Genomic DNA, 21,800 nt, shown 5'->3' with positions numbered 1-21,800 from the left:
AGTGCGCTTCCCTGGGCTAAGTGCCGATTCATCATGGCTGCCTTATTCCTGTCTAATGGCTGCCATCGCGGGGCTCGGGCACACACACTCTCACAAAAACATATTACGTCTTCCATGTGTGCATTTTTAAAGTGGTAAATGTAGTGATCCTGCCACATTTATCACATCATTGACCCTAGCCTTAAACCTTATAAATCCCAATATGTAGAGTTCATTGTCATAGACATGAATGAGCTGGGTTATATCTCCATATTAGAGAGAATAGGGAATCTATCGTAAAGTAAGAATTCTTTCAAATCCATGTAGTAGAAATACATGCAAGCACTAAATGTCTGCAGCCAATTTCAATTTATTCAAAGCTTTAAAGTTTATCTTTGGAGGCCACGTACTCTAAACTTTGGTTTTAGTTTTCTGCTCCAGTGAGACTTTTATTACCTCTTTATATGTCTTATCTGAGCGTAAAGGATCTGACAGATAGGACCCACAAAGGCCCGGTAACCTATTAGAGCCAATTCCGGCCCATTTGGCCTTGTCTACTTCTGTTCCACAGAGTTTACTTCATTTGCAGAGAAGCATCCATGTGTGCTCACCAATACACAAGAAAACACACACACACCGACGTCTACTAAGTCACCTTGAAGCCCAATTAAGTAGGCATCTGAGTCTTCCTGTTCCTATTAGTCTTATGGCAGAGAGGACCAGAGTGACGAGGACAAAATGGAGTAGTGGGAGGAAGAGACAGAGAAAAGCTATAAGAAAGAGGAGAGAGTGAAAGACTTCTTGTTTCCATGGCTCTCAATAGGCTGAATAGTGGGATGGCAGAGAGCAGTGGTGAAAGAGCATGACCCAAACAAAGACTCTTTGAATTTAAGGCCCAAACAGAGTGTTTATAATGACCCCAAACACAGATGCGCTGCTCTCACTGCAATGACTGAGTCAGTCTCTAATGATGCGAGGGGAATCCAGAGATTTTGTTCACACATAATGGAAATACCCACTACAAACAGAGCTGTTCTTATCCCCCATGGAGGGATATATACTCCTACTCCTATTATTTTTCACTCTCTCTATATTTCCTCTCAGCTGCATTTTTTTCTTTGTCTAGTTCTCTAACCTTCAGTTCCTTTCAGGCCATGTGTTTGGTCAGTAGGCTTTTTCGGAGGCTTTTATTGGCATCTCTCATATGGTGTTTTCTTTAGTTGCTACACAGTAACTTTTTCCAAGAAGGTTCCTACTTTGACCTAACTTCTCTTCCAGTGTGCCTTGCTAAATCCCTTTCAGTTCTCTTCCTCTACTTCAGACTCAGTCCTCTCCTCTCCTCTAATCTCCTCTCCTCTCCATCCTCATTCAGTGATGGACACTGTGGTGTTGAGGCCAGTCAGAGGGACACTGGGAGACAAAAGACCCCTAACATTCACCAGATGGCTGGGATTCTGCTTAATTTGCCTATGTCACCCTCACTGGCAAGACACAAAAGCTCTGCGCTACGAGGGGCTCCACTTCACCCCTCCACCCCTGCTGTGACCCCCATCAATCACATAACTCAACTTTTAAATTGCGATTTGACATCTCAAAAAAACTAAACGAATACATCATCAACTACAAAAGCACTCAGAGAGCACAATACTCTGCCAAGATTTTTCATTCCCCCGTATGGCATTGTCAGAAATGCAGCATTTTTTAATAAATGCAGCATTTGTTTTTTTATTAGTTATTGATGATCAGAAATCACAACAACATACAATACAGCCACTTCACCATGTGATGCACAACATGGGTCAAACGTGACCCATATTCAATGGAAAATGGGTATCTCTTGACCCATGTTGTGCATCAAAGGGTTAATATAGATGTACCCAGTAACAAAATTACCTTGCGCTGAGCACAGGCTTGTGTTATGCATGTGTATGTTATGTACGGATACCGAATCACGTGACCTAAATATGTAGCAGAGCAGCGGGAACTGATGGGACTCGGAAACACCCCCACAATTTATCAGTTGTTCCTTGTATCATTTATGATGGATAGGTCCCGATAAGTCCGCAGTGGTAGATTTGTAGTAGGTTCACAATCATGTGATCATCAGCAGGCAGCTGACGGAGTGTTCAGTTGTAGTCATAGTTACAGTGATGCTGTGCCGCTATCTCGCAATGAGACGGAAGTCCTTAACAAATCCATGGATCCAGACTATAAGCAGCATCACTGCCAAAATCTAATCTCTTGGTCCTTATGTCATTTCTGACCTTCGCTGAAAATTTCATCCAAATCCGTCAGTCGGTTTATGAGTAATGTTGCAATCGGACAGACAGACAGACAAACCAACGGCGATCGTCACACAACTCCGCCGCATTCCTTGGCGGAGTAATAATATGGTGGAAAAGTATCTGTTTCTGTCTCTATGCGGTCTTCACAAGACACCCAAAGTTAAATGTCAGGAGAATTGTCAGTTCGGACAGCACATACAAAACTGTCTTCACTCGTTTTGAACTTTTCTCCCTTCCCAACTCCTTCCTTCTTCTTCCCCCTCTGGAGTATGCTCCAGCAGGCAGTAATGAGATGACATGGTGAGGCTCTCCGCAGAGCGGTTTAGGTATAACAAACATTCCCCATCTCCATCTCCCCTCATTTGTTGATTCTCCTTCTCCTCTCATCAGTGTCCATCAATATTCACTGTCCCGCTAATAAAACAGCCAGGTCTGTTTGGTTTGATGGCAGAGGGACACATTTCAATTCGAGGAAATTGTCTCATCCCTTCCTGGAGGTTATCAGCTGCACGATGATAGATGTGGATTAGTCAAGGTTATGTTGTGGAACTTGTGGACTAACGATCTAATTACAATTGAATTGCAATTATGGTAGGGCCAATATACCTCTGTTCATTCTACCTGCAGTGACAACTACACAACAAAGCCAGAAGGAATGTGGCAGAATAAGTATCAGGCTAGAACAAGGTCTACATTTTCTATTTCTAAAGTTTATTAGAGAGTCGGTTTAGCCAGTTTATGTATATTTTCTCACTTTTATAGTGGCTTGTTGTTATGATCCTGCTCCAGCCCCTGCCCTTTTTTCCCCTTCTTCCTCTTTTTCCTCCTTTCTCCCTTGGGTCCTGATCTGTTTCTGTTTTTACCTGTCTTTTTGGCTCCCTCTGTCTGTCACCTCTTCCTCATGTCTCTCTCTCTCCCTGTCTGTCGCCCTCCTGCTCTCCCTGTTTCACCTGCCTGCATTCTGCTACCTGTTGATTACTATGAGTTTCAGCTGCAGTAATCAGTTCACTCCATTCACCTGTTCTCCACCTCACCTCCACCTATTTAAGCTCTGTCCTGTCATTCACTCCCCCACTGGATCATTTACCCACATGCCTCTCTAGCCAGTAGCTCCAGTCTCATCTCCTTTTGCCCCAGATTTCCTGAGCCTGCTTCCCTACCCCTTCTGTTGTCAGTTCCCCCCATCTTGTAAGTACCCCTCCTTCGCGTAGTTCTAGTTTAGTGATCTTCCGTTTTTTGAATTCATAGTGTTTGTTAGGAGTGGTTTGGTTTAGTTTTGTTTCCTCCCAGTTCAGTTCTCCATTTATGTATTGTTTTAGTTCTCTGGTGTAATAAAAGCCTTTCCTTAATTCACATTTCTGCCAGTCTCTCTGTGTCTGCGCCTGGGTTCCCCAGCTTCCCCCATAACACTTGTAGTCCAAATTGCACATATTTTTCATTTTATTTGTCTGGTTTTTGACATATTTTGCCTCCTCCAGCCCCTTTATAGAGACTATTTCTTGAGAAGAAAGTAGTGAAAATTGAAAACATTTGACAAGAAGGACTGTGACTGGTCTCATAAGAATAAAAGACACAGAGATTTTAGAAAAAAAAATTTGTCGATTTTTTTTTTTTTTTTTTTTTTAAATTTTAAAATTTTTTTATTTTTTTAATTTTTTTTTGTTGTTGTTTTAAATGTCCAACAAACTTTTGTTTGATGTTGTTGGGGTGGCAGCACACAAGAAACAGTGGGAAAAAAAGTAACAGTAGACGTACATGCGTGTCTCATAGGCCTTTTCCAGCCTCTTTTCAATCTTTAAGTTACAGGCCCATGTTTTAATGTTACTTGGGGAAACACACATCATATTTCCTAGTTTTTGCAGTAAGTGTATCCTTGAATCCATCCATGCATGTCTTCCACGCTTTTTGTTCATTCTGTTAGCCTGCATCAGTGCTTGAACTCAGTGCAAAGCTTCAAATCTCTGGACTTTGGGTAAAAGCTCGCGGGATGTTTGTTCTGGTTTGTGGGAATCCTGCATGCAAATGCACAAATCCACAGACGTCAACATGTGAACACGTGTACACACACTCAGACACACAATTTCCATCACCTCATGCTGAACTTTGCGTGTCCAATTTCATAACTCAGTCATGTTTGCCTTAATTCCCACACACTTAAAGCAAACACCATTACAGTACCACTTGTAAATGCTCTGGAAGTATCTGTGATTAAAAACACGTGAAAATTACATCTGTGTAATTTATGTTATGACACCATGCATTATCCTAAACCAATCCAGCTCCCTATAACTGGGCAGGTCATATCAAACATGACCCCAAAGTCTTCACAATCTGCAATTATCCGGCAATTAGACAACTCCCATAATCTGCATTGCACTATGTCATTGTGTGCGTGTAATTACATGTTTTCGTTGACAGTTAACACAGCCTGTACTTTTCAGGGTCAAGGCATGTGGCTGTGCAGAAACCAAAGGAAATGTCTCTTTTCAGACTGACAGAAAGAGCCCATGAAGCTCAATCTGGCAGACACATCTCTGTGACAAATTATTGATCTTGGCTTCGCTGTCTCACCTCGTGCCAAAGAACTCTTGCTACTGGGGAAGGCATAGTGTGAATTTTGAATCTTTAAAGCAAAATGTTGTTTATGTGGGTGTGTGTATGTGGCTGTGAATGAAAAGAGAGAAAGAGTGCTAGTTGGTAATCCTCTTTTTGAGCACTTTCTGCTTTGTCCACCGTTTGTTTACTAAGTTCCCACACTGGCTGGGGGCTGCAGCTTGTCTCACCGAATGAAAATTATCATAGGCACACTTGGATGTGACACTTCTTATGCATGTGTACTTTTATGTGTGTGCATGTGCAGTTAAGATGAGGTAAACCAATCTTAATTTAATCTTCATAGCATGCATGGCTTCACAGACTCTAGTAAATCCAGATAAGCCCTCAAACAGCCATTTTTTTGACTGTATTTTGCAATGAAAACCCATCATACAACCATCATGCTTTAATTCTGTGGTGAGTGGCAACTGAGTCTGTGTCAACAGGTTGAGTGCCTCCTACACGTTGCAGTGAATGGTGCAGTGTCTATTGTTAGGTGGTTGGATTGACTGGACTCATGGTGCACCATGGTTCACTAAACTTCAGTCAAACAGAATATGATGGTTCTAAATCAAAGTGGAAGACGAGGCATATGAGCACAGTAAATGTCAAATCGTGATGCTGTTATTTTGTATATATCTTTCACTTTCCTGACATTTAAGTCCTCACTAATTAAATCAGCAGAATTAAAAACAACTCAGTTCACATGTAACCTTTGCACGCACTTGCAGTAGCGTGGACGACGTGCAACCCATTTCTAAAAAGACATGGAATCTGAAGAGTAGAGTTTTAGAGTTGCCTTTGTAGATTACTTCAGTGGCGTTTTGCACAGGTATAGACTAGTGTCACCGATAATGGAAATTAGGCTGCCTTGAGACTCACACCAGTGGAAGTGGAATTGCAATTAACAGATATGGATTATTCCACCATCCAGAAGCTTGTTTACTGGAGCAGTATCTCCTGCATTCACTAGCGGCTCTCATGTTCTTTAAAAGCAACTGATACCGTGCAAAGTTCAGATATGCAATCTATCTTTGGTTCCCATCTTTACAGTGCTGCTACGCTTGGATTATATTTACATGGTCCTGTGTCTTTTAGTTGCAGATTGATTTTGCATGCATATTTTGCATTTAACATGTAATAGTTCTAAACCAATTCTACAGTAACTTTGACAGTGTCCTTCAAAAGGACGTTTCTAGCCATAGCACTACTGGCAAGATTATCAAGAGATACGTTTATAACTAACCCACTGACACTGTTCTATGATGTCTATGCACAGTGCTTACAAATGTGAAAAAGTCCCTGAAAGAGCAGAGATGCTATCTTAGTGCCAGGCCAGCTTTACTGTAGTGCTAGCCCGGCCTGCACAGTGGTAAGCCTCTCAAAGAGAATGATATCTGATTAGTCCAGCTATAGCTGACAAACAAATGGATTTGCTGTGTCTAGAATGTTCTCTAGGGGAGCTGGATGGGCCGAGATACAAAGACACTGCTTTTGTGTTGGAGCCAGTGTGAAGCATAATAAGACCCTTTGGGGAATGAACCAAACACAGAGTGATAGGGACACAAAAGCACACATGCTTGTACACTCAGTCAATTTCACAATATCTCTGCCCCTCTCTCTCCCTCTCTCTCCATCACCCTCCGTATCTTTCTCTCTTCCTCCCCTATAAACTGACCTTTATATTACTGACTACTCTGGCTGTTCTGTCATTATGTGTTTTGGCTTTTGTGTGTCCGTTGAGTTTCTTGACCGTCACCAAGTTTATTGTGTCAGCCAAGTGTCATGTACCACAAGCAGGACACACAGCAGCTTTTTTATGAGTATATTATCGTGTGTTTACGTGTGTATGTGTGTGTGTGTGTGTGTGTGTGTGTGGAAGCCTGTGTGTGTATGTGCTTCACACCCTTTGTGCACTCATCATGGCATGAATGGGCCAGTAAATCCTATTCTCTCCCATCCCTGTTTTCCCTCTCTATCTCATCTTTTATGCCTCTTTAAATCCCTATCTACTTCTGTCCTGCTTCTCTCATGTTCTGCTAGGAGAGCAGTCATGGAGGGAGTGTGACAATAGAGGTATTAACCAAATGCATACTGAGCTTGCCTGACTTTCGCAGTCAATGTGAGGCTTTTACACCTCTAATGCCGTGTGAATAGAGCTGCTGCTCCCCAAGAAACGCCCGCATGAGCACTCAGACCGAGGGGCCTTTTCTCTGGCTCTCGTGACCTGGGTCCACATTGCCTGTGCTGGCCCCCGTCTCAGAACACACAGTTCTTCATTTTCATAAGCCCCTAATCTGGATTGGAAGCCTCTCCATTGTGGAAATGGTTGGAGAGGCAGACCTCAGCCACACAAAAGGCCTCGTCTTTGGCTGAAGGCGGACGCCCTCCTTCGCCCAGTTCCTCCCTTCCCATTCTTCCACATTTGAACTTCTCACAGAACGGGCTAATTGTTGTATGGAGAGGAAGAATGACGGGGTGTTGAGAGGATGTCCTGCCTAATAGTGCCCCTAGTGGAATACAAATATGAAAAAAGGAAGATGCCTGCAGACTCGAGGGACAGATGTAGGCGAAGAGCTACAAAAAGATTTATCCACTTCTCGCGGTTTATTTATCATTTGATCCAGGGTCAGGAGAGATCCTGTGATGCTGGCTGATGGTAAAGTTTGGTTTGATTCCTCCAGGTTACAGTGCATAAGACTTTGGAGCTGGAATGTGTAACAAACTCAGAGTGAAGCTTTGAAGTATAATACTGTTGCCCTGGGCTTCTTAGCTCCAGGGTCGAATGAGATTACACCCTTGATCTGTGTTAGTGCCCTCTGATCTGAGGGATTGCAACACAGAGATGTGTGTCGTCTCTGTGCGTGCGCGCACATTTGAAGGCATACGTGCACGTTGCATGTGTCTGAGTATGCTTTAAAGAGCATGCATATGTAAATATATTTGCATGTCTATGGGATGTGTGTCCAATTAAAAATTCAGTTTTCTGTTAAGATTTGCCTCTTTGTGTGTGCATGTGTGTCTGTAGGTGTGTGTACACATTCAACCCATCTCTAGCCTCCTCGTAGAAATTGGTTGTTAACTAATTAGTAATGTTGTGTGTGTGTAATGTTCTTAGTGCTTTGTTGGTGCCTCTCTTAGGCTCCAAAGCCTATTCTTTTCCCCCCCCTCTTTCTCTCTGACTCTGTCTCTCTCTGTGCTCACTGCCCCGGAACACCTTAATCCAGTGTGAAAGCAATTGGCTCTCTCAGATCTAATCAATAGAGGGCCAGGGCAGCGAGCCAGGGGGAACATCTCTGGCCCCTGCTCAGCTACAATCAATTTAGACCCATCGATTCAGTGATTGAAATACAAAGAGCAGACGCGCTGGACCGTACAGGTGCTTTAGTGTTTGGGTGTGCCAACATGTTATATATCTCCTCGTGCAAGCATTTCTCAGTATTTATGTTTGTTTGCTTGTATGTGTGTGTGTGTGTGTGTGTGTGTGTGTGCTGCATGTGCGAGGGTGAGTGTGTGTGTTTGAGTGCATTTTTGTGTGTGTGTATGGATAGTATGATTTATTTTCGAGCCATCTGTAGTAAAGTGGGAATGGCATTTAATCTAGCACCTCTGAGACGGAGCTAAGAAAAAAAAAAATTACTCCTAATCCAATATGTCCTGCGAAGGGAAGATGTGTTTTAAAGGTGTGTGTGGTAAGCTGGCCTGTTCGTATGTGTGGCCAGGGGTGTCCTACTGCTTTGTACACACGATGCTCCCCTCTGAATATATGCATGCAGAGTGAGAAGGCTCTTTGCATATCTGCATGCAAAATGTATGTATATGTTGTGACTACTAGGATGTGTGCATAACTGTTAATATGTGACAACACATGGCATCTTCAGAGATGTGTCAGACTTTTCTACACAGTGCTTTGGATGTGTAAGTGTGTAGTCATGCTTATTTGTCACTGCATGTAATATTTGTTTGACTGTGTTTATGCCGTTATGCGCTTCCATGCATATACATCTGCGAGCATATTCATTTATGCAATTTATGGTTATTAATTTACAGGGCTGTGGTGCACACTGTATGTCACGGCGTTTATTTGTGAGTTTGATTCAAGCTCCAGTTGTGCCAAGCGTGAACATGCAAGATGCTTTTAGTCTAATTTAACCCAGATCATCACTGCATCAGTAAATGATGCATTTAACACGAGTCTTCAAAATGCAGAATTTATAACTAGTGTGCTACAGTGTTGTATTGTGTGCAGTTGTGTAGTCAGAGTAGTTATAGAGTGTTCCATAGTTAAAGCACAGCCTTGTTTTGTTCACTTTCTTCTTCTCCTTTTCATGTGTGAAAGTAGTAAGGTAGTTCTAGAAGAATTCTCACAAGAAAAGATGCCAAGCTATGAACTTGAAAAGTTTATATATACCCTAAATCTGCAGATCCACACTATCCCTCTCCTTTAAGCACACACAAACACACACATGTGCTCTTGTACCTTGTCAGACCCCACTATAATGCTAATGGCTTTCTGCCATTTAGACGGTTAATCCAGTTTCCCTGTTGGCCATGTTGTGTGTTCGCCTTAATTCTCCGCAGGACACAGTATTGGTGTCTTTCTCAATGTACACAATATCACAAAGCCAAAATGGGATTTGACACTTAGAAGTTTAAGTAAGCCACACACACATGCTCACAATTAAACCTAAAAATCGGGTGAACTCTTTCTCTTCCTGGTTAAATCTGTGCTTTTGCAGACACCGTTCATTATTCAGATCGGCCTCAGCAAAGCTCATTCTCTGATGAACCTTCTGGAAATTGCCATCTTAGTGAAATGCTGGACACAAAAACTTAAACCAAAATGATGGATTTGCTTTTGATTAATGTCCAAAATGCATAAATTGATATTTTCAACCCAAACACTTTATCTGCAACCACCCCACTGTTTCCATAAAGCAAACACAAAAAAGTATCTATATTTGTGAATTCCTGGAAGCTGTGAGCAAACAATGGTACAAATGAGTATGCAAACATTGTAAATGATGCTAACTGCAAGGAAACCAAGTACGGAAATAAAAACAATGTGGATACGCTACCGTAAAAGAGAAAAAATGGCAAATTTGGGGAACGTTTTGAAATGTTGTATTTACATTTCTCTAATAAATATGGTAAAGATATATTAGTTAAAGATATTGATATGATCGTACATTTCAAAAATGTATAGAACTGTGATTTCCACATGGTGTATTGGACAGGTTTTTGCTTTTTACTGCCAACTTCCAGCTGATCTCATGGCTATTTTCTATAATGTCCAATATCTTAGTCATCCCTCAACACTAATCTGTGACTGTCTTTCATTCACTCTTCATCTTAATGAATGACTTCGTCTCCATCAATCCAACAATGCATTATGATGTTCATGCAGTGCAGAGAGGTCCCATATGGACGGCACACATTTGAGCACGCATAAACACACATTTCACACCCGACGAACACATGCGTGACAGTATCATAGCGCTAGGCATATTGACCAAGTGCTGTCTAATAAAGGTCAGCACTGCACACATTTGGACAGGTGGGACGGAGCCTGCAGTTCACCATCACACACACCATTTCTGTGTGTTCGTGTGTGTCCGTTTGTCTGAGAGGGGATATAGCCTACTGATAAGGTTGTGAAGAGGTCAGGCAGATGTAAATATGACATGAATATAGATGTGCCGTGTGTCTGGCCGCCTTTGGAGAGTTTCACCACTGCAGGTGCATCGCGTGTCAAGAAATGGGGCCAAGCTCTGCTCATTCACGCTATGTATTTGATGAACACATTTGTTTTTGTGCAGTATAAGCAAGCTGTGTTTCCATGCACGTCACTCATCCATTGAGATTTTCTGGTCATGTCCGGGCCTGATGTCAACAGGATTGTTTTTTTTGTCTGTATGAAAGCACACCCTTTCTGAACCATGAATGGGACTGTCTACGTAGTGCAGGGCAGGACAGACAGCGTAGTTGCTTTAAACTGCGTTTTTTTTTATACACCCTTGTTTATTCCCTATTGTCAACTTTACAAACAATAGCTTGGCCATCACTTATCATGCAATGAGAAATGGCTGCTTCTCACAGCACACATATTGTGGGGACTCTGCCACCAACAATTTGAGTGACAAGATGTACTCCTGAGTGCTTTCTCACTTTGTTTTTGCTCTCGCTCCCCTCATTTCTCTGTGTCTCCCTTCCTCACACTCTGTTTCCCTCATTCTGGTCACTTTTACTCTCCCACGCTTCACACATAATTTGTGCTTTTTTCTTTTGATGCAGAACATTTTATCATTACTTCCCATTAGGCATAAAAGCAGCAGGGGCGATGAGCGGCGGATGTGCCCATACAGCTGGAGGACCATCTTGCTAGTGAATACGTAATTGTAATGATATAGCTGTTTTTTTTGTGCGGTAGTTGATGTCACCACCATCGCAGGGAGCAGTTTCTACCGATAACCTCGACATCCCTGCATATCTCACACCGCCTCTCCCCTCTTGTGCTCACCTGTCCATCTCTTGTGTTGTTATTTGTGATGCAGTCTGCAATCCAAGGATAGGCTTGAAACTCACTATTGGATTTCAAAAACGCTTTCCTTTTCTTTCTTGCCATCCACATCCAAGCCCACTCTACTGCTAACCTTTGGCCTCCCACAGTGCTTGACAGCCTATTTCCCACGTGTGAAAATGTCAGTATCAGCATGAGAGGGTGCAGATGCTTATTACTGGTTTATACGTTGGACACATGTCATCCACACTTCTGTGTGGCGATGGTGTTGGAGATGGAAGAGGCCTCTCATTCTCTGCGAGGCTGTCGAAGGGATGAGCATGGCTGTGTTCAGCTGAGCGATTGTGCCATGGGGGCTTGTCTTTGCCAGAGAATTTTGGTGTAAACATTGTGTTATGTACGCTCAATTAGGAATCAAATTAGGGAATAGTAAACAGAGAAGGGACCTTTGTTTTTCAGTTGTTTTATCATTCTACTCCACTGCTATGTTCATAATTACTCACAGGCCTCTACACTCATTAGTGGGCCCTCAACCCTGAGCCAAGGGGCCGGGTATTTTAGGATACATGGGTATTTGAAGCTATTGTTAAGCTACACTAGAACAATTCTGAAAGCATTTTAACATTAAACAGGCTGGTAAGGAACTGTTTTTGTGATCAGGGCTTTTTAAGTTGGTTTAGATGGAGGTAAAACATAACATCATATAAATGAGATTTTCATTTTAGATCTCTCTCTTACAGCAAACCGTAAATACAAATCAAAACTGACAATTTAAATTCTGCATACATTAATTACAGTTTTTAAATCGTTTTTGAAGTGCTTCAAGGCGTGTCTAGCATATCTAGTTAAATGTCATGGCAGCATACAGATGTGGTGGATAAAACTGTTTACAGCTTAATTTCAATTTGTATTGACCAGCAGGTACCAGCCATGCAGCAGTTAGTTTTTCTTCTCTGACTTCAAAAAAACAAACAAAAAAAAAGACCAATATAAATTGTAAGGATGTGTTAGACAAATACCTGCAAGATCAAGGAAGGGAATGGTTTTGTCTTAATTAGTTCCTAGGAATGAATCAAGCAGCCAGTACAAAAAAAATTTTAAAAATCAGTCCACTGGGTCAATTTTCATTTCATATTCAATCAATATCACAACTACATCACTTTACTACTAAGTAGCTTAGCAGAAAACCCTGAGCTCTGCAGACATGCAAATGCAAATAAGGTACAATTAAATTAACCACTGTTAAGATTTTTCTCTCCATTTATTAACAAGATATATCATTTGTCTTTTAGCTGTTGCTCTTAGCTGCGTAATTATACTATGGTATTATATTATTAGGAGATTCATTTTGTCTGATAACAAGAAAAAAATCAGAAATGTAAAAACAACACCAAAGCCTGATGGCTCTTTATGATCTTTTTACTGTTTGATGTTTCTGATAAATTGCTAAACAAATGGCTTAACTGTGAGCATTTTCTTGTGCCACATCACTAAAAGGTACATCTGTAGTTGTGAACTCACAGCTTGAAGTCACCTCCCGAGTCTTTTGTACGCATTCACTTTAACTTTCATTTACACACTTTGTGAACAAATAACAAAACCTGAGCCAGTTTTCATGCAAAGCGTCCACAGACAAAGGGTCTCTGTCTTGCCAAATGACTAGACTGACTGATAACAGTCCAACTGTTGCTGAACTGATTTAATCACATCTTTGCAAATCTGTCTTTCTGTTTCTTTTTTCACTTTTTTGCAAGTTTCCAATTGTATACGGGAGACAAAAGTGCATTTCTTAACAAGCAAGCTTTTCTCTCTGACCCTAATTAATTGCCAGTATCCTGATGTATTGTTTTTAATCTACAGTTTCCCATTAGGTGAAGTTCCTCATGTCAGAACTATGAGCGCTGGAAAAAAGGGAAAGATTTCAAGGCTGTAAATGTAATAGACATTGTTGAGTGAAGCAACAGCAAAGGAGCAAAAAGAGCAAGAGTGGGCATCTTTGGCTAACTGCTATAGATTAATTGATCTAGCCATGAAGTTAATGAGCTAAATCCGTTTTAAAAGAGACAAGTGCTGAGACAGAAGAAGCTAATGGCCTTCTCACAACTTGAAGTGGTGAGAAAGAGAGAGCTATTTTTCTTGGAACATGTATTTTATTCACCCTGTGACACAATTGCAAGGTATTTGAAGGAAGTCCCCGACTGCTTATTTATGATTACTTCATCATCAAGTCACTATCCACAGACTGCTCAACACAGGACACAACAACTGATTTTCTGGGTGTAAAGTGGAGATTGCCTAATAGATATTTCCTGTGACTGAGCTGTATTTCATTTGACACTAAAGTTTGTGAAGGCCCTCGCACGTCACAATAATGTGCTGCTAACGTGGGTGGCTTTCCAGTTCGCTATGTGAGTGAAGTTAGATTAATCAAATCAATAGTGCAATCATAGTGCAATCAAATACTGACGATAAAATGCTTCTTGCTCACACAACATCCCTTGACTGATTTCACCCCTCATCAAGTAACACTCCATCTCTGTCTTCCTCGCCCCTTCTTGTTTTGTCTCTGTTAGTTGGCAGTGGGCAACGAGCCCGGTCAGTCCCCTGTTAGGTTCTGATTACAGTGTAGATTGTGGTGCGAGCACATGTAACTGCCTGCTGAGTGGCGATATGTTTCGAAGGACAGATTTTCTCTACTACCTTGCCAGCCAGGGATGGATTGGCACAGCAGAGTTTCCTGGAATGCCAATGCCTCCTCGTCTTATCTATGTCTTTTTCCTTTGCTCCTCTCTGACCACTACTCGATCCTGAAATATATGCCCAGTGCCTTGGCACATGGTCGCATCTTCCTGGAAATAAAACTGACCTGAGCCAATGTGCTAGGCAAGATACAGAGCAGCCGACTGCCGACGCAACACTTGGTTATGATGAGTCTGTGTGGAGCTAAAAGATTAGATAGCTCTCTTGATCTGTATCGGGCTCATATTTTTGCACGTGCACTCACACAAGCAGGCATTTGCGCACATGCAGACACACAACTCGTGCATGCGCCTTCAGTAAGCCAGATTTCCCAGTCGGCTGGTCTGTCATTGGCCGGCTGTTCAAAGGGAAAGTGTGGGCCAAAAAAATACTGGCTGTGAGGTTACCATGGTAACAGCCTGCCCAGGGGCGTGGGCTGTCTGCTAAATTGTTCGCTGGTTTGTTAAGGCTCACACACACACACGCGCATGCACACATACACACACCTTAATTTGAAGAGATTGTGTGCCCCTATATTCAGTGTCTAGCAGACACACACTCTGCTCATTAGCATTAGCAGTCAAACTGTTGGCTTTCATATCCATATGTGAAGCAAACTGAATATTTGGGAGAAATCACAAACAGGCCTATTTATTTTCTTCAGCTGGACACTGCTCATCTTCTAGTTATTTTACTGCTGCAGTGCCCTCTATTGAAGCCAATCAGACATGGTTTCCATTTTACAGACATACATAAGCACTATAGAACTGCTTAGATTTTTGCCAAATTAAGGCCTCTATGTCCAAAAATTAATACATTTCTATTTTATCCTTGCTTCATATATGTTTTTTGTATGAGATATTGCCTTGCATTCTATTGCGATTCAAGACTCCACAGCAATATAGCTTTGTGTTGAGTTCCAGCCCTAATTGGAGGATTTCTCAGCTTTCTCCAGGGGCTTTAAGTATTGTTCACTGAGGTTTCTGCAGCGTCAGACGTTGCTGTATTAGCTAGTCGAGAGAGCAGGTATGTCAAGATGAGCGGTGTGAAAGTTTGAGAAATCTGTGTGTGTGTGTAATGTATGTGTATAGGTGCTAGTTGTGTGTGTGGGTGGGTGGGTGGTTGTGGGTGTAGCTGCATGTTTTTACCTTGGAGGAAAGGCTGTGACAGGGCCAGAATGGACGGATGATTAATGACCAGGGGGAGTGTTCTGTGGGCGGAACTCTTCAGCACCGCCGCTCTTAACAAAAGCAGATGAGGTATGCTGTCTTTTGACCATCCCTTTATTCCTGAGAAAACTACTCCCGCAGTCTTATCCCCCTCCTTTACATTCTCTCTGTCTTTGAGATTAGAAGGTGATGACAGGAGATAGTGGAAACTTACACTGACCAGACTTAGCAAGAGATGTCACCACTGTGAACTCTGGATGCCTTCTTGTAAAACAGATACAGTCTCAGTAGGGAGACGTTCCATACTTCTTCGGAGTCCCAGATCTTTGAGATATCTGGTCCCTGCTGACCTGTGCTGACGGTTTATGAGAAAAATGCTAAATTGGTCTCAAATCAGTTTCTATAAATGAATAAATCATAACCCTGAAAGGCAGTTTACCCTGACTTTTAATATCCTGCAGGCATTTTCTGATGATTTTGACAAGGCTTTGTTTCAAACCCATGCCTTGGTCTCGAATAATTGTATTGTGTTTTTCAATGACCTTGTGGAGAAATGGAACACCTGGGTTGGAAAAGCAGCTCATTACGTGGATTGTGGCTGGAAAATGAACAATGACAGAAGAGCAAGACTGAATACCAATAGGCTGCAGCGCTGATTGCCTTTTTGTTTTAAGATGTTGGCTGTCCTGCCACGTTTTGAGTCCCCTCTGTCAAACAAAGGTGTTCATTCCACCACTCTGATATCCTCAGATTTAAACACATAAACAAATCTCTACACGCGTGCACTTGGCATGGATGCAGCGTCCTGTGGGTTCGAGTGGGAGAGCGCTGTCTTTCTGAGTGACTGAGCAACAAAATAGTGAAATAGGGGTCAACTGGGGTCTTGACCTGATCGTAAGCCTGTCTGCATGAGGGTTTGTGAGTGAGAGGGTGTGTGCATGACTCCAAAGCCTCTATAGCCTGTGATCCATCCCATGTGATGGATGAGGGTTGGGGTTAAGGGTGTATTGGGTGGCTGAGAGTTGTACTTAAGGGTCACTGCAGGCAACTCTCAACCTCGGTGGGTCACGCAACCTCTCTCCCTTAAAGCCTCAGACAGACAGAGTTGGTATGGCAAAGATAAAGCTAGTAAACCAGAATTATATCTGAGAAAAACATGGATTATTTCAGGCAAATGTGTTAGAATAGCTTTGACTTGTTTAACTTCTGTCAGTACTGGAATGGTAGAGAATTGCTGATAAATATCTCATATTGCAAAACGGGACTTCCTTGAGAAAATCTCAGATATATAATATACGCTTGAGCACCTTTCCACACCAGCTGCTGCATGTTTGATTGCATTTCCCACAATTTGCTGCCAAGCCATTTCTGCCGGTTTAAAACCTCATACTTACTTCAGACTGATGCCAACAGAAAAGTCAGGGGAGGACCTAGTGTACTGCAACTTTGATTGGGTTTAAGTAGGAAAAGTCATTTCTAAATCCAACTTGGTCACATTGCTTTACATCGGCTTTTCCTGCAATTCCTACATTTCCATTTTTATCTCACACCCACCTGGTGATGCTTGCATGACAAGTTAATGTAATTCTTATCGCACTGCCTTCACTAATCCCACATCTCCAATTACCTCGGATTCTTATGGGTTATATACATTTTTTGCGACTGCACATTCTAAACACATACACCTTCTGTGACACAGTCCCAGTGCGCCTCCATGTGTGATGTATTGCCTGCAGTGTGGACTGTATTTTGCGCTCAGCAAGCATTCTGCTTAGTCTAACCCCTATGCACTAACTCCCTGCTCTGCACATCAGCCATTGCACACACTGACTTGCTCATATATAATCTTCTCATGTAGCACTTGTCCCGGCCAATCAATGCACTACTGTTGTGAAGAAAGAGGATCAACATTTCCTCCAAGTGAAATCTGAATTCAGAAATGTGCGATATACAAAGTTGTTAGTAGATCGCTATCAGTAATATACTACTGGCTGGGAAAATGACCATCATGGTGATCATCTCGTCTCTGCCAGTCAGGCTTGTTGTGACATGATGTCATCACAGTTAGGCTGTGATGAGTAGCGAGCAGTGATCCACAGCTGCCATAACTCTGTCAACATACTGCAGAGTGAGCTAGAGACAGGAGAGTTGGAGACAAAGACAGTCAACCTTCACACAGATTCAAACCCGTCACTCAAGACGAGAAAGAAACAAGGGGTAAGAAAGTGGGAGAAGCGAGAGAACGATTCATTACCAGTGGGACAGACAAAAAGATGTGAGGGCAGAGAAGAAGTGAGGAGGAGAGGAGGAGAGAACAATGCAGAGAGAATCCTGTAGGGATCACTTGAAAGGAATGAATGTTTTACTCCTGCATGCAGCCAGTTCAGTTGTGGGTTATTCTCCCACTGGGGAGACTAATTGCTTGTTGATCTAATGTTCAATCCCCTCCTGTCCCCGAAAACCAACACATTTGATGACTGATGGGTCTGTGTGCTTTTTTTTTTTTTTTTTTTTTCATGGCGCAGGAACTCCTGGCCTCCTCCAATCTAAATATTCACAAATCAGGGGAAAAGACTTTGGGCTCAATTCCAAATTCAGCGAAGCATATCGCCACTCAGCCCACCGCTGCCTGCCCTTAGAACGAGACCTTGGAGGGTTTGCTAAGATTATTCACATCACTTTCTCGTTCTCCCTTTCTCTCTCTGCCCATATCTGGTTTTTCCTCCCTCTCGTTCGGCGAGGCAGATCAGTAAGCAGTTAATTAATGAGTTTAATGCTAGGATCCGTGCCCATATTATGTGTCAATTAGAGAAAGAGGCTCATCTCAGTGGTAGGTGTTCTAATCTAGATGGACATTCATTTTGTGCACAGTGTTTGTTTTTGCTTGGCTGTCACTTATCTCCCTTCCTGTAATGCTGATCGTAGCATCTTCAGCTTCCCAAGGAGAGGCATTAAATTATCTCAGGTTCTGTTGAACATATTCTAGTCAAGTGGCGGAAAATGTGGGTGCGCCATCTCATTTAACGGGGTCAGCAGTGGTTACATGTGTCGCTGTGTAAATCAGTCGAGTAAATGTATTCTTAAAGTGAGGATAGCACTGACGACAACACGGGGGGGTTTCTCAGGGCTACGGAGTGTGTACGTTTATCTGAGTATGTGTAGATGCCTATAAGAGTGTGTGCATTCTTTTTGCTCACAAGTTTGCTTTGAGGCACATTTGCCGCTCTGCTGTCTCACACAGCTGAATCAGCACAGCCTTTCCACTGCTTTTCCCTTCACTTTTGCCCATTTACAAGTGTCCAGGCCGGCTACTGTCTGTCTGTAAACACACAACCCGAGGGCAGAACCGGCCGCACGTATTCAGCTCACACCCCATTAAACACACATTGAACAACCTATTGTGATCCCGTTTCATAAAAAGCCAGGCAATGCATTTGAAGGTTTGCTGCTTGTTTGGGTGAGCTGGCCATCTGCATGCATGCGGCTCTCTGCCTCCCCCGATGTTTGAGTTTTATACCACAGAGATGATGACACATAAGTCCTCTCCCCTTCTCTTGCTAAAAATGAATTTTTGATCTGCGTTTTATCGCCTTGTAATCTCTGATATCGTTGGAAGTTACTGCTTTATAAAATGGCTGTGCAGCTGGTTTGTGCTTTTCCATATGGCCAGAGAGAGCTTTTAAGAGTCTCCGTGTCCTTGTATCAGAAGGAGCTTGATCTCGTCACACACAGATTCTGTGTATTACAAGTCAAGAGAGGTTGCAAACTTCTACTCCCACACTAAAAATGAGCCTCACTCTGCCTTGCAGAAACACTGATGCCTTTATATTGCTCTTTCAAACCCTGTAGAACTATGATTCCACACATGCATAGTTTCAGAACAGCTCTGGAGCATCCACAGCATAGCAGCGTGCAGTTTTTTATAAGCTGTTTGTGGTTGTTGTGGTCTGGTCATGTATGTGTGTTTGTATGTGGGGATCTGGTCATGTGTGGATAGTGTTGTGTGACCAGACATAAAGTCAGTGAGTTAGCCTCTGGTGTGTCAGTCACACCAAAAGGAGCTGGAAGAATAGCCACTGGCTGAGCAGCCGGTTGAGTTGTGTACGTGTGTGTGTCTCTCTGCTGCTGGATTTTTTTCCTACCCTTTTTTTTTATCTCTCTATCCATCGCTAACAGCCCATCAGAGAGGCTGGCTGAACAGTATGAATAGAACAGTCATAAAAGCGGGTACCTGCCCTTGTAACAGCGTAGTAAAGTAGACTCTATCTTCCAAACCCAACCTCTCAGTGCATTTTTAATGAAGCATAACACTTTTAATTAAATCTCAAAAACATGTTGATACAAAGGTCTAAAGGTTTTTTCTCACATAGAGCGCCCCATTCTCTACAGTTTGACCTGGCTGTGAGGGCAAAGAGACCAACTCCTCATCACTGTTGCTTTAAATAAGTCTCCGTTTACCGAGCTGTTCATGCTGGAACAAAAGACTCTAAGATACAACAGAACCATTTTGTGTAAGAATATGCAACACTGATTGAATCAATCCCTTTTTGCTTTTAATACCTGAAATGGTTAGCACAAAAAATACCTCATCAATTTGATAAACTCCATCCTCGTCTACAGACCCTATATTAAAACTTTTTTTCATGATGTATATATCTTGGCTGCACATTTTCTCAGTGGGATTCTCCTGGAGCTATAGTTACAGTCTGTGAGAAAAGGAATAAAACATGTGTTTGTTACACATGAGTATACCCTCCATGTATATCTACAGTCATGCCTTTACAGTCTTTTACTCAAGCAAACAGACGCAGCCTTGTTCCATTAAATTTATAACCCCTCCCCTCTTTGCAGTGCAGCAGCACCACCGTTTCCTCCCCCATCAGCGAGCCTGCTAAAATATTAGACATTCATCATAGTTATTGTAGTCAGTAAATCCTTCCACACGGTGCAGAAACTCTTCAGCTTTGTATTCTTTTGGGGTATGAGAGTAAATGGATTAGGTTATTGCTTGCACTTAGACGCAGTGATATCAACCACAATAATCTTTGTCCTCCACGACGGCCTTTTCAAATTTAGGACTCTGACACATCACAGTAACCTCCACAAACAAGTGCCGTCGTGATTGTTGCAGTACTGCTTGTTCTTCTTCTCACTGGAGCTTGTACTATGACAATGGCTGCATTTTTGTAATTGAGGTTGTGCTGCAGAATGAATTTGAGGCCTGTCTGAGCCTCCCTGATGGTGCGTGGTGATGGATGAGAATGAAAACATCTACAGTGCCTAAAACTGTTACACAGTACGACATCAGGGTCTTCAGAGCAAGGCAAACCTGCTGTGCTGACTATTCATATGAGTGTAGACTCAGGATTAAAGCGAGAGTTTGACATTTTGTAAAACATTCCCTTTCTTGCCAAGACTTATATGAGAAGTTTAATACCATTCTCAAATTCAAACAGCCCACACCTGTTTAGCCAAGCTTATCATGAAGAGTGGAAACATCCTGCCTCTTTCCAAGTGTAATAAAGCACAATTAACACCAGCTCCTAGCCTGTAAAACTCACTAATTACCATCTAATGTCTAATTTGTTTCATCAATATGAGAACAAAACTAGAAAAAACTGTCCAGAACTGGTTTAGCTTGGACTCTTTTCTATCTCAGTCTGTTTCCATTTCTGCATACCATTCAGGCAGATGGATATATTAGGCCCAGATGCTTGATTCATGCATGTTCTTGTTTTTTTTCTTTCTTTCAATTCCTCTCCTGACCATGTTTTTCTTTTGTCACAGCATGCCCACCAGGTACCTTCAAGTCAACCCAAGGTCCAGGTCTTTGTCTGCAGTGCCCTCCTAACAGCCGCTCCACAGCTGAGGCTGCCACCATCTGTGTGTGCCGCAATGGCTACTACCGTGGGGACGGCGATCAGCCAGATGAACCCTGCACCAGTAAGTACACCATAAATGATACTGCGTACGCACTGTAACACTGTCAAACAATCGCATTCTTGTCGGACAAGAACCTGGAACGGGAGTATCCATGTATGCATTATCCATTATAGTGTAAATGGATATGTGGCATTTATATTGAATAGCCCAGTCACGCATACACACCATTTTATTTTCATAGCATCATTTTTTTTCTGTCTCACTCTTTCTCTGTCTCACTGTCATCAAACCAGCACATGAAGTAGCATTTTAAATGAGCATGTGTCTCAGCCCCTAGTTGTCTTTTCTGTCTGATAATAATAATCACATAGCAGGGTTTCCATCACTGACGTCTCCATCACCGCGCCAGTGAGCTTCTTCTCTGTTTCCCCCCAGTTATCTCCCTCTTTCCGTCTGTCTTCCTGTTCCTCTTTTCTGCCGTTGTTCTTACTTTCTGTCTGGTATCATCCCCTGAAGTCCTAATTACTCAGGCAGATGCTGTGAAGCTTCGACACTGTCCTGCCGTTATCCGCTGGAGATCCAATAAGGCCTCTCGCAGCATCATAGTTATCTTAATATGATGTAAAAGCA

At 42.4% G+C, this 21,800-nt stretch overlaps 1 protein-coding gene across 2 annotated transcripts in view; it reads left to right on the top strand.

Moving 5' to 3' along the window:
- LOC111577313 (ephrin type-B receptor 1-B) overlaps nt 1-21,800 on the top strand; it is a 162,829-nt gene that overhangs the window by 79,673 nt on the left and 61,356 nt on the right. For both annotated transcript variants that reach the window (XM_055014569.1, XM_055014568.1), the window contains exon 4: nt 21,075-21,230. In XM_055014569.1, the coding sequence (XP_054870544.1) occupies nt 21,075-21,230 (156 nt within the window). The remainder of the gene's footprint in view (nt 1-21,074; nt 21,231-21,800) is intronic.

Source organism: Amphiprion ocellaris, chromosome 10 (genome assembly GCF_022539595.1).
Source record: "Amphiprion ocellaris isolate individual 3 ecotype Okinawa chromosome 10, ASM2253959v1, whole genome shotgun sequence".
NCBI classification, from domain to species: domain Eukaryota; kingdom Metazoa; phylum Chordata; class Actinopteri; family Pomacentridae; genus Amphiprion; species Amphiprion ocellaris.
This window is presented reverse-complemented; position numbering and strand designations above follow the sequence as displayed.